We start from the raw sequence: 18572 nt of genomic DNA, 5'->3' as shown, positions 1-18572 counted from the left end.
TTATACAAGGTTGATGACTATCTAGCTATTGATTATGGTAAATTAAAAATATCTTTTACAAATTTTGAATTGGAGGCTAAATGCAGATTATATAGTTAAATGTATGTATATTTATAGATGTTGATGCAATGTACGTATATAGGCTATGCATTGTTAAAACTTTTGTTAGTTTAATGTTTGTTATGTTGTTAACTGTTGTCTAATTATTTATTTGTAAATGTATGTCTTTTAATCTGTTAATAATTTACGTTTTTAATGTTAAAACTATTTCAATATGGTTTATATAATGTTATAACTATTTATAATGTTATTCTATATTTATTTTAATTTTCACTTAAATACAGTAGTTACAAACAGAATGCAACACACAATGAAAAAGTAAAATTGTATTATACTGCTATTGACGAAATCTAGTGCATCACTGTATGTTTAATGGTGAAGAAAATCTTGAATCTTGAATCTCTGGTCATTTATAAACTTTTTCAATTGGCTGACCACCTGCTCTGACTATAGCCTTACTTATAATGAAGGGATTAGCCTTAAAAAGAGTGTTCTTTTCTCAATTTAAATATAAACAATAATGGAATGGAATTGTTGTTTTTCCCTTCTTCTTTTTCCATCTTTCTTTGTTTGTTATCATCCTCTTCTATGCAGTGAAGACGGTAACTGTCTCTTAAGATTGCCTTTGCAATCTTTGCTAACAACACTAACTATGCCTTGGGTTTGTGGGGATTGCAATAGAGTTTTCGCCAGCGCATCGTTTGTAGAGGTGCAGGCTGAAACACCAGGAACGGGCGTGACTACAGGTCTTTGAATAGACGGACCTAACCTCAGTTCCCTGGGGCCTGGTGTTAGTAGATCGTTTAACCAAGACAGGAATATGTGCACGACTCAGGCACGCACATAGCAGCAGAAACTCCAACATCTCTACTCACTGCATGTTTCTTGACCAAAGACTGACGTGGCCAGTCTCAAATCCGTATCGTCACTAACGCACTGGTAGTGCATCAGGTCAGCACACTATCAGAAAGGCACTTCCCGATTAGGGCTGAGACACCTCCAGCGGGTGACAAGGCGGAACAGTCGGGAAGAGGGTGGGTAGGAGTGAGGATAAGGATTAGATAGGAAGAGACAGTTTAACCTTGTACCCAGGGTGTATGCTCATAGTGTAATTAGTAAATAAATAAATAGTCTTTAATTGTCATATGAACTTTTACAAGTTATTAACCAAGTCGATAATGCAGTCAGTTAAGACCAAGTCAAAAAAGTTCTTAAGACTACACAAGAGTTAAAAATTAAAATAAACATACTTTAAAATATAACATTTAAAATAGATTTTAACATACTTCGACGGGGTCAAATTAATACAATTAATGTCATGACTTATCTTACAGAAAATCTATGTAAAGATAGTGGTTGATTCACGTAATTAATTTCAAAATGTGATTCCTACTTTTAGTATATCACATAAATACTAGATATTATTATTAAATAAACTAAAGGATTATGCGTTTACAATTTTAAAAGGCAAACAGAATATGGTCTACAGTTGGTAAAAAGTTATGTTAGACACATTGAAAAACTCATACAGTGAATAAAAAGACATATCCAGAAGCTAGTTATAAAATTTAGTTTTAAAAGTATTGATAGGCTATTTAGCTATTAAAGTTACTAACTATTTTTGTTTGATAAGATTACAGTTTGTACCGACAATTTTTTAAACAGAGGTTTAAAATGTTCCACTGTGGGTGCTTGTGACATTATTCTAACAACTTTGTTTTGCAAAATCAGGATTTCTCCTATCCTACTGCAATTACCATAAAAAAGTATACAATATATAAAGACAGACTGGAAATAAGCAAAATATAGGCTTTAATGTAATTGTGGTCATTACATTGAGTTAATCGTCTTATACTAATATTATTTTTTTTTTTAGTATAAAATGTATTATAATGTTGCTTCAACATTATTTAACCAAAAAGTATATAATGACCAAGAATATTAACTATCTATGTTTAAGTACATTAAAACGTTGTTAGTAATGTTTCGTACATTTATAAATACTAGTGTGTAATAAATTGTACTTACATTATTGTCACAAAAAATTGTGTTTAATTTTTATTTACTTTGTATTGGGTTTAGGTCATTTACTGGTATTTTTACAAGAAAAGTATCTTCAACAAAATAAGTTTTTAGATACAATGAAGTTTTAATACCACAAGTAAATGTTTAAATATATTTGAAATAATAGCATGAACTTGAACAAAAAGTGATTTAATAATAATATAAATATAAATTTTTAAAATGATATATTTTTAAATTGTTCGGATGTCAAACACATTGAATTGTGTAAAATAATTGGTTTTAAACACAATTCCATCTTGGAGCAAATACATGAGTACAAATATATTAATTTATATAGCAGTGCAGACAGTTAACAATATATACTACATAATATACTGTTTGGGTCAAGTCAAAAGGTATGAAGAACAAAAGACTATAAATTTAAAGGAACAATATAAAATTTAAATATACACTATGTGAAAACTTATTGTACATAAAAAGATAAAAAAGGGTTTGTAAATCTTACATTGGACAGAAGTAGGCTTCCTGATATGTCTGATGATACTTCTGGTATACCACTAAAAGCAAATTCCTCTAAATTTTTCAGCAGTACTTCTTTTTCACTAGGAGGTGCATCTACAATCTGTTTCAATCGTAGCTGTACCTGTTATGAAATCACATAACCATATGAGAAATATTTTTATGCTGGAATTTATGTTTAAGTAAATGTTACAATGTAAACATAAATTTTCAATCTGGAAGCTTATATGAACATTATTTTATATGAAATTTAAGTCCAAATAAAACTTCAAGCTAGTGTGTATTATTGAAAGTTAGCAACTTAAGAGAGTGCAATCGGTTTTTAATTTGGGTTTTTTTATTCATAAATTTTAGCCATTTAAAACAACTTCCCTGAGGATCAAAAAGCAAGAAAGACATTTTTGGAACCCTTGTACATGGTTTTTAAAGTACGCAATTTAGGCAATTTTTTTAACCAGCCCCAAATAAAAATAACTGAGAATAAATATGTGCTTTTTTACATTATGTAAATGAGGTACCTTCACAGATTAACATATTTTTTCATGGTTTTTTACTTAAAGAAATTACATGTTTTAACCCTCCAACTGGTCATATCATAACTTCTATACTGGTAAGCCCTTTTTGGCCGATTTGCAAGGGGTTTTACTACACTTTTTCTTAAGAATATTAATTGTACTATAAATGTTATTCTTTAATGTTAGTCTATAAATGTTACTAAAACATGTTATTCTTCCCAGTCATAAATCAAATCAAATAATTTATTTGTCCTTTTTAAATTACATAGGGTTGGAGCTTGGCTCCTGTAATATATGTCACATTAAGAACCAATATTAAAACATGCTACAAATAAGTGTAATAATAATTTATAAAGTGTGTAAAATTTCATTAGCAATAATTAACTCTTAAACATTTGTATTTATGATAAGTGATACTGATTTATGATTGATTAATTTTTGGGCCTAATTATAAGATGCCCCTAAAATCTGCTTGAAAGGTCTACTACTCCTCTTGGAATTATCAAATCACCTCAGAAAAGATATCTAGGCTATGACCAGAATTTTGTTTAACGTAAAAACAGAAGAAATTCCAACAGATACACAGATAACAATAATTGTGTGTAATACAGTTGAAGACCAGTGCATATTGGTTTATATCTAAGAGAACACAATTAATTGTATTTTCTCATCTCCCAGTGTCTACAAAGAGGAAAATAATTCTCAGTTGTTGCAAATCAGATCAAATTAATCAAATACTTGTATAGTTAAAATAGTTTACTAAATTCACTGTTCATGTATTAAATCAACATAACCTGCAACTGACGAATAAGTTATTCAAGTTCACTGAAACTGTTCCATCAACAATTAACAACTTAAGATTAAATTTAAATTAATAAATGTTTATATTTATATGGTTTTTACTATTTTACCTGAGCAAAATGTGTACTGAGAGCTATGAGATTAGAATTTAACTTTTCTTGTTGTTCTTCCATGAAACGAAGCTTGTCTGCCTGTGTTAGGTCACTGGAATAAACAAAACAATTGACAATAATAATATAGCAATTAAAGGAGTATAAATTCGAACACAGTTATACTAAGCTTTAGGAGGATAACAATTGTTTTTGAAAACTTATATTAACAATATCAACTGATTTAACAAAAAATGTATATGCTGGTGTACAATGACTACTAAGAGAATTTATTGAATGGATTAATACAATTTAATCTCTATCATTTGACAGTTTTATGGTAATTATTATACTGAAAACCTTGTAACAGGATCTGAAGGCATTAAAATTCTAACAAACCCTACTAGTTCATATATTACAGTAACAACCAGACAACCAATCTCAACCCATTACTTTAGAAAAACACTCATAATATTGCAACTCAAGGATAACATGCTTTTAACTCCAAAACAATATGGTGTCTATTATTAACTTATCTGTCATTCTTTGACAGAGTAATGGTGCTGGTAAGTTTAACACAGCAGTCACTAAACTTATCAATGGGGCTCTGGATTTGGTGGGGGAATTATGTGACAAGGTTGGTGTTAATATTAATGCAGCTACGGCTGCTGCTGTCATCTTGGCTATGAAGTGTCAGGTGGAGGGTGTTACTCCTTTTTGCTAAAACGTTCTGCAATTGGAACCTTTACGTGTGAGGCTTGTCAAAGACCTAAATTGACTTAGTACAATACAGATGTATGATATGTACATACACTGCCTTGGAGTGTTGTCATAATCTTTCTCCCTTGGATATAATGACCCAAGCTACTGTCAGGAGTGTGTACCTGATTCAAGATAGAAGTCATGGTTAGCCTCTGGCCACGGCAGTATAAAATTATTATGGCAATTCAAAGTGATGATGTCTTGCCCCACGATCTCCGAACACATGCCCCAACTGCCCCAAAAACTTATCTTTCACACACCCTTTAGGTTAGTCATACCTCCTAGGGAGGTATGATCAAAGGAAGCAAACCCTTCTACCAAAAGCGCTTTAGTGGTTTACCAATGTCTCTTAAGACAAAACATTGCACAAGTGAAGGTAGAGTCTATGGTGCCAATGGATCTTTGCTCTACAGTTTTCCAAGCTGAGGTTACTGCCTTCATGGTGTGTGCTCCCATAGTGCAGCATCTCGTCTCTTCACCTTCTCGGGCCTAATCACAAGTCATGGATATTTTATAAAACATTTCCACAGAGCTGGTATCTAGTTAATAATCAATTATGTGGACTATGCAATGAACAAAATGAAATAGTGGAATTTCTACTACTATATTGTCCTTTAAAGGACCATTCTGCCATCTTTGGCATTTTTAAGTTTTCTGAGGAAGACCACATCAGTTGTTTTCAGAGATTCATAAGACTACTGATACTTACAACTATTAGGAGTTGATTTCATACAAACTGGATATACAATAGACCCTTGAGGGTTGAGTGCTTGGTAGGTCATCACATAAGAAGTCTAAGTCGATCATTACTTTGTCTATAATTAGCTTATTGCAATCTACATTTTATTGTTATAGTTAATAGGACATTAGGCTAAATTATTAAATACAATCTTTACAATACATGAAATATTTTACAAAATTTTGTTGTAGTGATACAAAATTTTCATACTAGAAATTCTTCTTTCATTAACTAATACAGTGTTGAAAGTTATTGAGACAGTTACAAGTTTTTATCAGTCAAAACCACCACATTTAAGGAAATAGAATATAATTAAAAAATCTCAAACATTTAGATTTGTCAATACTTAAACATAAGTTACAGTTCTTTTTGACAAGCTCTCAATCCTGTTGTTATGGTCAAATGACACAACATACCATCAATTATTGAACAATTCTTGAAAATTCACATTCTTTAAGCCTACCTGTTGAGAGCTGAGTAATTAAGTAGGTCCATGAGTTCCAGGCCCTCAAATCCTGCACCCATGTCCAGGCAACTCTGGTGGCCACTGTCCAAGGGCTGGAATGTATGGGAATGGTAACTGTTCTTCTCATCTTCATCACAATCCTCCAGATCTAAATGAGTTCCATTCATGGCATATTGAGGATATGACTCATTGGAATTTTCATCTTCAACATGAAGGTTTGGTAAACTGATGGATTTAAAATCAACTGTAAGACAAATTACAAGTTGTTTCACATCATTATTATTATTTAGTACACACATTGTGTTATATGGATAAATTAAACTATATTGAGCTGTGTAAAAATAACATATAATTAATTAACTTCTTTAAAGATGGCTTAACATTTAGTAAAAAATCAAAATCATAGATGGTAATTAGGAGAAGGGAGGGGAATAAATGCTCATAACACATTACATTTTTCCGACCTTTCTTTCTCTTAAGGCCACCCAAAATTGAATAATGTAATTTATATTCAAATTAGATTATATCAGTTTTACTTCGGCCTATCTGTTAATTATATGAAGTGGAAATTACATTTTCATAATTGCTCAATTTTAATTATTACTATCCACTATACATTATTTTTTATAAAAATTCACTTAAATAATTTAAATCTTCTTTGGAGTAACAAAATAACAGTGTGCACAACCCAGTACTTATGCTAACACCAATACTTTGCTTTGAAAACTGTGGGAAACGGGAGTGTAGGGGGTGTGTAATATTGAAATATAGACTTCTAAAAGTAATACTTTTAGACATTTCTGACTAGCGGTTAACAACAGACAAAATTATCTAGGCAATCTCAATTTTTATTCCAATTTTCAATTAAATTAAGGCTGCTGCAGTAACATTTTCCCTACCAAAGCCACTGACCAATATTAAATTTTAATGTAGGCCAACTGGGCTATGAATAGAAATTGAAGGTAGGCCAATTTGGCTACCATTTGAACAATCTGTGTTAGCAGTTTGATTTCCATAATGATTCCCATAAATCTTTTGTTATTGACAGACACCACAGCTTGCTCAACAAATGTCCTGGACTATCTTTCTGAAGAATAAATATGTGAGCCATAATCTGTATATATTTTTTAGCTCAGAACATAGTTCTTCAGGTGCAACACACATTAGAGCCAAATGTAAAACAAAAGCAGTAGAAATCAGTTTCCTAAGTGGACTTTCGTATTTTCATCTGTTCAAACCATCACGGTTTTGGTTCCTCCAAACCACAGTTCTTCCAAATTGCTGAAACTGTTCAAAAGTCATTGTAAGCTACCCAATAATTGTCTACCACCATTTCAATTTTCAACAGTTAAACTCAAAGTTCGTCTCCAACCAAACATAACTCGCGACTACTCACAAGGCGTGGTACGCAACATCCAGTTTATCAATAACAATTTACAGCTTTTGGTACTGGTCATTTTCTTTACAATATTAACTATACAAAGAACCTTTGATTAGAGCTACAACAAACAATGACAGAAAGAACTTGTCTTTTATAAAGTATATAATCCACATTTTACAGCCAACTAATTTTTGGCTCAAAGTTGTTGATTCATTGATGATGATAAAAAAATGTATTGGTTGATTGGATTATTTCCCATATAAATTATTTTCTGATTTCTGCACTTATGTGGCTTATGAGATTCCTACAGGCCTTATTTGAATGAAGGATGTGACCTATATTTAATTCATTGAGAAAAAGTCACAGTGTTAACTTCTTTCTCTTTTGACACAGTTTTCAAACACTTACTTTCTTTAGTTTCTTTTTGGTAATGTGTAACAATTTTTAAAGCTGATGCGATGTTGGAAATTGGCAGGAATTTACTTTAAGGTTATTGTGACCAGGGCAATGCCTAAACTGGTACACAACAAGAGAGAAGGGGGATGAGTCAGCTAGCTCCTTGTGTACGTCTAAAAGTACAGTCCAGTCACACACAAAAGTGACCTACATTTCAACGTTTTACAGTTCTAAAAATTACGTTTTATATCCAAATTTTCCGCCAAACAGAGGTACTGGTACGGCGTACCGTTGTGTGCCATCACAATTTTAGCACTAGTTGAAAATATAAGGTTTGTTTAGAACCCTCAATATTGCTATTTATTCGTATAAAATTAGTGTTGAATAACAAATCTCAAATATATGTATAATGTATATATTTCTTTTTAAATTGCATATTTGTTAAACTACAGAATTTAATCATCTGACTATAAAAACAAAAATAAAAATCCAATTAGTAGAAATTATTACCACACGTAATTAATTAACATAGTTACCAGTGTAAATAGAACAGCTCAAAATGTTTCAAAAGTTAACTTGTTCTGTGCTAAAACGTAGAATTCTGCTTAAGATTTTTTTCAAAAAAGGCAAGGCAGATCCCCTCTTAAGCATAATTCCAACCCTCCTCATGGACCATTAGTCTGTGCAAGGATCTTATCAACCAGAATAAGGAGTAGAGTCGATAATGTACTAGATCAATGGTACAAATAAAAAGGTCACAGACAGGATTTGAACCTGTGCCATCTCTAACCCAGGTCCAAAGTCACCACCAGCCTCAGCCCACTCGGCCATCATTTCTCTTAAATTTATAAGAATCTAAATTTTATTTAGTTTCAGCATATTAACATTTAATCTGATAGTCTACCTAAGAGTTTGGAATATTATTGACAAATTCAGATTGATGTTACAGTCACCATTAAAAACTGCAGCTCTTTATTTTTGTTACTATACTAGAATATATTTACAATTTAAACACCTATTATTTTTTGGAACTGTCAAACCCAAGTAATACTTTACTAGTTGAGGAAAGAATCTGTTATATATGTGGAAATTGCAATTTTTGTTGGTTTATAAATATAAAATTTATTGCCGAAGAAAAAAAATATTTAGGAGAGCTAAAATTATACTTTTCTGATCTTTTAATGACATAAGGCATGCAGATAATGGTAATTTTTATGAAAAATAATACATACATTCTGTAATAAAATTTGAGTTTTTAGTCTTAAAAAAGATTTTTTTTACACTTTCAAACACACAATTTAACAAAAAAGTTGAATTCCTGATATATTTGTTGGAGAAAAATATTAATATTTTTGTATTAATCCAGCGTGACAATTTACATGCATACGGCTGAAGTTCTAAACTTCTGAACTCCTTTGGTAGTTTGTTAAAACACTTAATTTGCAAATGTCTATGACTAGCAGTCTTCTGTAGCCTGGAAGAAGGTATAATAATATCCTGAGCCCTTCGAGTATAATAGTCATGGACCCCATTAAAACAAACAAATTCATTTTAGTTTTTCTTTACATGTATTAAATTTTGAAATATAAAAATGGAAGGAACTGTCATTATATTAAAATCAATAAAACATTGCTTACAATCATCCTGATAAGCTAAATTGGCCAAAATTCTCACTGCCTTTCTTTGCCATGTGTAAACCTGGCTAGCACCCTTACTATTTCCTCAGAGCATTGCAGCATACAGCAAGTGAGAGTGAAATTCACTGAAATATGAGATAAGCATCATATCTCCACCAACACAAGATTTTAATTTTTTGAAGTAGAAATCAGGCCCTAGACAGTTTTGAAATTACTGTGTTGGCGTGAGCCTCCTAAGAAAGCTTCTGGTCAAAAACCACTCCAAGCAGCTTAACTGGTTTAGAACAATTTTCCTTTACGTTCAACTTTTTCATGTGAAGTAAATTGATTCTGTTTTATCAGTATTGACTTCTAGATTATATAACAATTAAACAAAGAATAAGCAACCTCCATTACCTCATCACTATGTGTTTTTACCTCATTAAGTAATTCACCAGTAACTATAAATGAAGTGTCATCGGCATAAAGAGTAGTCTTACATGGAACATTGAAAGGCAGATCGTTAATATATATAATAAACAAAAGCGGACCCAGAACAGATCCCTGCAGAACCCCAGCAAGGACTTCTCAAAATGTGGATTCTGTACCAGCAACTGAGACTGCATTCTGCCAAAAAGATAAGTTTCAAAAAAGTGCAATGGTTCATCAATAGTACTATAAAATTTAAGCTTACTGAGAAGAGTGTGATGAGAAATACTATCAAAGGCCTTGCTTAGGTCCGCAAGAGTCATATTAGCATACACACATTTCTCAAAACCACTTAAAATACTAGTTACAACTTCATTCAAAGCTTCTATTGTGGATCGACCAGGGCGGAATCCCAAAACTGACTATTAATTAAATATTATGTTTATCCAAAAGTTGGTTTTTAACCCATGTCTCCATTATTTTTTGAAAACACAGAAATTATACATATTGTTCGATAATTATCTATATTGGATATATTACCTTTTTTAAAAAGTGGTATACTCTTGGAGTTTTTTAAGCAGTTTGTAAAAGTAGAACAGCGAAAAGAAAGATTAATTAAAAATGTTAAGGGCCTAACAATACAATTAACAATGTGTTTAATCACTCTGTTAGTAAAACCAAACACATCCTCACTCCTAGAAGACTTCAAGGATCTCATAATATTAAGAACCTCAAACTCACTATCACACTTCAAGTGAAAATTTTCTGAAGGCCTTTCAACTTTCCTCAGGAAGGACAGATAACTTAAATTTCCATTATTTAATGTCCTAGCACTACGAACTACCTTTTCCCCAATACTTATATAATGGTTATTAAATTCTTCAGCTGTAATGGGTGGAATAGGATTTTCTCGTTTATAGTTGTTACCAACCTCTGATTTAATTACATTTCATGCAGCCGAACATTTAATTTTGTATTATGCTTTCATTGTGCATGACCTTTGCTTCTTTAATTTTTATATCGATACAATTTTCTTTTAGCTATGTAGAAGTATTTTAATAACATGTTATTTTTATAGTGTGGTATTCTTAACAGATCTTGTAGCAGAATTAATATATTCCTCAACTTTCTTAAGCTATTATCAAACCAGAGAGGATTATGCTTGTTTTGTTTTCTTTGTTGAACGTTTTTAGTTTTCCTTGGGCAGCTATGATTTAATACAATTGATAGCTACTTAAGTAATGGAAAAAAAATATTAGTAATTAAGCAATCCTATTAGTCTAACGAAAATTGAAACATCAGCTCCATTACCTATAAAAAAGAGGAATGCCCAAAGGCTCTGTGATGGGTCCAGTACTATTTGTTTTATTTATATCAGACCTGCTTCACCACATTGATCAATACAGTTGTACTGTTATTTGTGCTGATAATACAGTTCTTTTATCCAGCATCAGATCAACTAAAAATTAACACATTTATTTCAGTCAACTTTATCCAGCAAAACTGTGAATATAATGACCTAGTGCTCAATGAAGGTAAACCTAACAACTACCACTCGGAAGACACAAGGATGCTGTTTGTGGTTTCCTGGACTTGAACAAGTTCACTCGACTAAACATTTTGGAATCACTTTAGATGAGAAACTTACCTAGTATTGGAAAATCTGCAAAGAATCATGTTTCTACAGAAGAAAGCTCTGAGAATCATAGCTAACTTAGTGCTATATGACATCTGTAAAGAATCTTAATATACTATCTGTTACATCCTTGTATATACTTGATGTTATTTTACTTGCCTGCAAACTTGACTTACCAAAAAACAAAGATTTTCATGAACGAGTTACACAACATGTACAGGACTTCACTAATCCATCCCACAGAACTGCCCTATTTTAAAAAAAAACCTACACATGTGGAGGAAAATCTCTTCCTATGAAGCTGAATACATATAATGTTAAGGTACTGAAGACAATACTGCAAAACTGGTTTGTTGAGAGATCAATTTAACAATGAATGAGTTCCTGGCTCACTGCTGAGTTTAAATGACTATCTAACATTGTTTGTGCTCAATTATTATATGTTTCTTGTACGTTATTTATTGAAATGTACAATACGTACCAACTATGTACACTGTGCTCAAGAATAAAGCCTTCTGATTCTGATCCTGTGACGACTATCACAGTCTTAGGACAAAGATTATGATGAAATTCAAAGACAGAAGCTATGATAAATTGTTATAGATATAAATTAAGATAACAATGTGTAATATTTCCTTACAGATAAAATTATAATTAACATGTATAAATTATTTTCCAACCTTAAAAAACAGTGTCAAGATTTTATATTAGTGTTGTTACATTTGTATATAATTTTACTCCATATAATATCCACAAAAACACATATACACAAAATTTTCCCAATACAAAGGATGTCCATTCACAAATATTCAAGTAAATATTAAAGTAACTGGATAATTAATTATAAATAATGGTGTAACACGTGTTTTATCAAATGTTGTACTGATAACAAAACATTTGGAAAACCATGATGACAATTTAATACTGAAGAAATACATATTAGACAACTTTAAATTATTGCATAATTGATCAATAATTAACCATATTTAATTATAACGTGTTGAATTACAAAATTATATGGAGTTTATTTTCCAGTTATAATAACAAAATAACCATATTCTAATTCGACTATAATTAATTTTCCTCCTTGTAAACAAAATATAAAACAAATTTATACTCAAATAAAGATACAAATAATAAAAGGGGTTCCTTTTAGTAATGACAAAATATATTTATTTTTTTATTAGGCTATGATTGAGTTTTCCTCCCCCATTACTAATGGCAAAATAAAGAGATAAGGTTTATTCATTGGTTCTTTGTATTACAACAATGGATTCTAACTTTTTCAAAATTTAATAATCTTGCATTTATAATAAAAACATAGGAGATTAGTTTAAGTGTATAAGAATTGAAATCATGTAAAAAAGTATTATTCGTAAAGTTATAATTAATATTTATATATCAGTAAATTTCTTGAGCAATAACTAATTACATCCATTGCAGTAAAAATGAAAATACATAATTTATAACTTACATGGGCAACTTTCCAAATAAAATAAAAATAAAAAGACAAAATATGTATTAATCCAAATGTTTGATTTCAAAATGTGACTTTTATTCATACAGTAAAAATGAACAGTGAAAAGTGTATGTATGATAAAACACAGTGACAAGATTTTATTTCAGCGCACTCTTATGTTACAGTACCCTTCTTAGCTCACCAGAACTTTAATTATTTTAACACTGTTATGAAAACCAAATTTAATGAACAAAATTGGGAATGCATTATGTGGCAAGATATATATATATCGAGGCAGACTTCATCATATAAATAATATTTATGGTTGGGTACTTTCACAAAATTTACCTTATGGTAATATAAAATGGATGAATCCGAAAACTTATACAATTGAAGAATGGATAGAGAAACGATTTTACAACTTACTGGTGATGAATTATATGGATATATTCTTGAAGTTGATTTAGAATATCCAACAGATTTACACGAATTTCATAAAGATCTTCCACTTCTTCCAACACATTATAAAATAAATTATGTACAACTCTTTTCAATAAAACTGAACTAAAACCCATGCATTAAAGAAATTAAAAATATTATCTAGAAAAAAGAATGATTCTGAAACATGAATAGAGTTATTTCCTTAAATCAAAATCATACACATGGTAATTTATATCATAAATTGTATACAGTCATTATAAACAAATTAGCATTTTGTTCAAAAAAATTATAAAAGAATTGTATTACATAATAAAATTGAGAGTGAACCATATGTTTATAAAAACGAACTAAAATTTTTTTAGCAGATTTAAACCAAATTGGTAGGTTTTGAAACTGGTATAATCTATTTAATAAAATAACACAACAAATATTTTGATTATGAATGGAAAATTATTTAATACATTGTAAGATAAAAAGAAAATTAAAAATATAGATTCCAAAACTGTTCAAATTCAATATGGATTATACAAAATGTTTAAAAAGTAAAATAAATCAAAGTAAATTTATAAATAATCCTAATGGAAAACCAGAAATTATTAAAAAAGAATTGAAAAATAAAGAAGAAATTGAGACTGAAGCTAGAGAAATTCATGCACCAGTATGAAATAAATTTAAATATAGAAAATTTATAACTCTAGGAATGGATGATTTATATCCGGGTGTGCAGTGCATACCGGACTGTTTCTACGGAAGCAGCTCTCGTGATATCTGGAACAGTGCCCATCAAGCTCCAGGTAGAAAAAAGGATAGCGAAGCGGACAGGAGTTCTGCAGAAAGAAGAGCATTACACCACACAGTGGCAGGAAGCGTGGTCACAAGACACTGGAAAGGCAGCATGGACAAAGAGACTAATCCCTGACATTAGACCTTGGATCAGCAGAACTCATGGACAGTGCAGTTATTATCTAACCCAGGTACTGAGCGGACATGGGTGCTTTGGCTACTATAAGAGACGCTTTGCTCTGAGCCACACAGATGCCTGTGCGTACTGCGGAAAGTGCGACACTACTCTTCATACTGTGTTTGCATGTCCACAGTGGAGATACCAGCGGAAAGGAGTTAAGGAGAATCTGGGAAGAGCTCTTACAGTGGAGAGTATTGTGGCACTGATGGTGGAGAGCGAAGACAACTGGCGTACAATAGCTGACTACCTGGGAGTGGTAATGAGAAGAAAAGAAGAAGATGAAAGGCATGTAAATATAAATTTAAGAACTGAGATAAGAAGAGGCCTAAGACAAAGAAGGTAAGCAGATGACTGTCCTCTCACCTTGAAGAAATACTGAAATTACCAAGATGAAGAGGAGTAGAATTTTAGAGGGAGGTTTTTTGGTGGAATCACCACAGACCCCTTTGTGCGGACCCAATGGGAAATCCGAAAGGATTTTTTCCCCCTCAAGAAAAAAAAAATTAAATTAAATTAAAAAAATAAGGAATGGATGATTGGTCAGCAAACCTAGTAATGTCAAAAGTGAAATTATTCATATTAAAGTGAAAGATTCAAATATATGTTAAATATAACAGACACATTCTCAAAATTGTTTGGTCAAGAGCAATTAAAAGAAAAAATGGAAAGATGTTTCAAACACTTCGAGGATATAATAAAAGATGCAATAAAACTCAAACATAAAGCTTATAATCTTTTACATACAGATAAAGGTTCAGTGTTCAAAAATAAAGAATTTGATGACATTTTGAGAAAAAGCTTGATGTTTACCGAATTGATAGGATTGCTCTGTAAACATTTGGCTCATATTTGAAAGATAGAAAATTGCTATGTCTATTCTCGGATCTATCTTGCAACCCGTCCTTGTAGACAATGGTAAACCACTAGACTCAGTGATAGGCCCCCTGTTATTTTGGTAATGACTAACATCATTAGACTAGTAGGTGTATTACTGTTTGCAGATGACACTATGTCATATGCATGTAGGAGAACTCACCAAATGGCCAAAGCATTATCCAAAGAAATGTTCAGCAAGACTAGAGAGGGGTTGTCTGAAAATAGGTTTGTGCTAAATGAAGGAAAAACACAAAAATTATTTGTAGCCTTAGCCATAAAAATTATCATGATTCACTGGAGAAAATGAAACTCCTGCGGTTTGTCTTGGACCCAAAGCTGTCCTGGAAAAGTTATGTGGAACATGTATTTCACGGAGTTGAGGACAACACGTAAGGACATGTGGTTAGAAGCAAATCCACTATATTCCGTTAAGGAATATTTTGATGCAGACCTGAACAGAATCATTGCCATGCCACCAATATAACACATAACAAATGTGTGCTTAGTAATGTATATAAATTTTATATTGTGATGCAATCAGTCTGATGCCGCCGGTTTTGATGAAGTGCAAGGTACATTGTATTGATACTATGAGCAACGATTAGATAAATATTATTGAACAAAGTCCTCTAGCTGTTTTATCTGCAGTTATATTGTCATATGTGCACATGTATACATTCAGAAGGGTTTCGTCCAGAAAAATGTATTTATTCATTGCCAGCTAAGCAGCCTATAAAAATAACTAATAGTATGTTGGAAATTCTTTTCATTATTTTAGTTTCATATTTATATAAACTTATTTTAAGCTATAAATTATTTCTGGTATTTATTTTATTTAGGAACACTTGATGCTTTGTAACACTAAAATTGTTCAGAACTTCTCCTATAATGTGCATTAATATAGAAAGAAACATTTATAGTATTATATTAGTGAGGAAACAATAAGGAAGTTATAGAAGAAGATGAGGAAATAATGGCAGTTGATTCGGGTGGCCATTATGGCTCTGGGGCAGACTGCTGAGCCCTTGGGTAGTTGGTTCTCAAGTAGGGCTGTTGCCCTTGGAAATGTCCTACAGTTAGGTAGTTACATAAGGTGAGTTTTTATTAGTTTACCTCAAATTATAACAGTTACAATAGAAACAATACTCTCAGGTAGGCCGATTAACCCTTGGGTAGGGCAGTTGACCATAAAATAGGCCAGTTGATCCTCATCTAGGTCCAATAGCCAGGTAGTTAGGTTTAATTACTTTACATTAAATTGTTAGTTATCCCACCCCGAATCCCATTCCCACACAGCTCTCAGATTGTTAATGTTAAGTGAATATTAGGCCTAGGTTAAATCAGATTATTATTAGTAATATGTAGCCTAATTCTTTACTCACTAAAATAAGGGAAGTAATTACAGTTTACTCATGGTTAGTCAAGAATATTTTAAAGGTGTCTTCAGATCATTTTAGGGGGTGTCCCTAAACCCAATACTTGCTTTATTTTTTATAGGTCTTATAGACTAATTAACAGTTTTTTATTTATTTTCTTTTTTTGTGAGGGCTAAGTATAACAAAATTGATTTCAAGTAGAACTGATAATTTGGCTATGAAATATTAAAACTTCCTTAGAGTGGGGTTAGACATAGGCATTCCATGAAATTAAAACGTAATGAGCATGTATTTTCAGTTATTTTGCAATGACTTCACCTTGGTTTATACATTTCAAAATTTTAATAGGCTTACCTTTTTCATCATCCATTTCAAGAGGCGATCTAGGTCACTTTTAATGTTCTAATTTTCGGTCAAATTTCTTAAAATTCTTAAACTGAAATTGTCAAACAATTAAACCCACTACTACCATATTGAACATAATTATGTATCGCTAACGTCACTAGTCCTCTAGCTATTTATTCGCAACAATAAATATTCTCTTAATACCAAAAAATTTTAAGAATTGATGTTACCGTATAATCAGTTCTTTTTAAAAGAAGGAAATAAAAAATTTTACACAATTCATTTAGATTGTTTTATAGAACGAGTTCCTTATTCACAGTGGCTAAAGGAATAAATAACTATCATTATTACTCCAGTAACTTTGTTATTTCTTTTAGGTACGTGTGTCTAAAAAATCTAAAGTTGAACGGGACTCCAATAATTTTAATTTATAAAAGCCAGATACTTTCTTTCCTGTGATAATCAAATACTATCAACATTGTCCTATATTACTAAATCATTGGCAACAGTAAACTCTCAACACAGACGACACAAACTTACAAACCAAACAGATGTGCAAACGTCCAAATTGACTCTACTCATGGCATAGATAAACAAATGGAACCATTGACGCAAATTGACCGATGAGCATTTTAATACGTGCACATTATTTGTCACCTATGTTGTCAGGCTACATCAAAACAATAATTAGCTTAGAACAATAGTTATAAAATAGATGTTAAATAACGAGTCATATAACTGAATTAGGTTAGTTTAAGGTTTAATACTAAAATATTTCCTATTAAGCTAAAATTATATTGGTTCAAAACTGCAACGAGTTCCAGGTTTGATTTTCATAAGCCTAATTTTTCATAGCGTTGATAATAAGGATGCTGAATTTGAGTCAATGCCTACCATTTCAGCATTATGTAAACTCATATCATGATTTAACACGAATATAATATTATTTGTACCCAAGTTATGATCATCAGTAGTTCTAACGGTTAATACAGACAAAAAATGAACAGTGATAAATCCGTTAAGTCTTTATTGGAATTGAAACCATTAATGTAATATTATTCATATTATAGACCATCCAAACTCGGACCTAGAATATTAGCAAACAAAGGTAAAACGAAATATTTTAGTTCTGAAGTAAAGTTCTTAAAAATACTAATGGTTTTATCAACCAATCTCAACTTGCGAAACCGCAACAGTAGATTCTATATTAATTAATTTTCTAACTGTATGAATAAAATTATTTCTCGACAAGAATTCCATGGATAGTATTTTAAAATCGATTATACCTTAATACCTTCCTCTTGATCTCATACCAGAGTATAGCTGGAAAGACTGCGTTAATAAAATTTTTAATTTAAAACTCAAAACTATAAACAAATTATTTACAAACTACAACATGGCGGTGGGCACGATCAAGGTTGTTAAATCCTCCTCAAAGAACTCATTGATGGAGTACAAAGGTCGCGCCTTTAACCGGTCTTTCATCACCGACTCGAATTTTGTCGCATTCAGGATTTTGACATTGGCCGAAAGGATTAAAAAATTTGATGGCCAGGTTTGGAAAACTGTTCCTTACCAGACTCAGTCGAGTTAAGAGATTGTTGATTTCTTCACGTAGCCTGGTTCTGTAGAGGTGATGTCCTCTGGTTTCAAAATGTGATAGGTTAAGTTTCACAT

At 31.4% G+C, this 18572-nt stretch overlaps 1 protein-coding gene across 1 annotated transcript in view; it reads right to left on the bottom strand.

The window, feature by feature from the left end:
- Positions 1–17457, bottom strand: part of LOC124369344 (RUN domain-containing protein 1) — a 64345-nt gene extending 46888 nt beyond the window's left edge. Inside the window, exons 1-4 of the mRNA XM_046827320.1 lie at positions 16905–17457; positions 5974–6220; positions 4031–4124; positions 2591–2728 (exon numbers count right to left, since the gene is read on the bottom strand). Coding sequence (XP_046683276.1) covers positions 2591–2728; positions 4031–4124; positions 5974–6220; positions 16905–16920 — 495 coding nt within the window. The 5' untranslated portion in view covers positions 16921–17457. The remainder of the gene's footprint in view (positions 1–2590; positions 2729–4030; positions 4125–5973; positions 6221–16904) is intronic.
- Between the last annotated feature and the right edge of the window lie 1115 nt (positions 17458–18572).

This window comes from Homalodisca vitripennis, chromosome X (genome assembly GCF_021130785.1).
Source record: "Homalodisca vitripennis isolate AUS2020 chromosome X, UT_GWSS_2.1, whole genome shotgun sequence".
Lineage (NCBI taxonomy): Eukaryota > Metazoa > Arthropoda > Insecta > Hemiptera > Cicadellidae > Homalodisca > Homalodisca vitripennis.
This window is presented reverse-complemented; position numbering and strand designations above follow the sequence as displayed.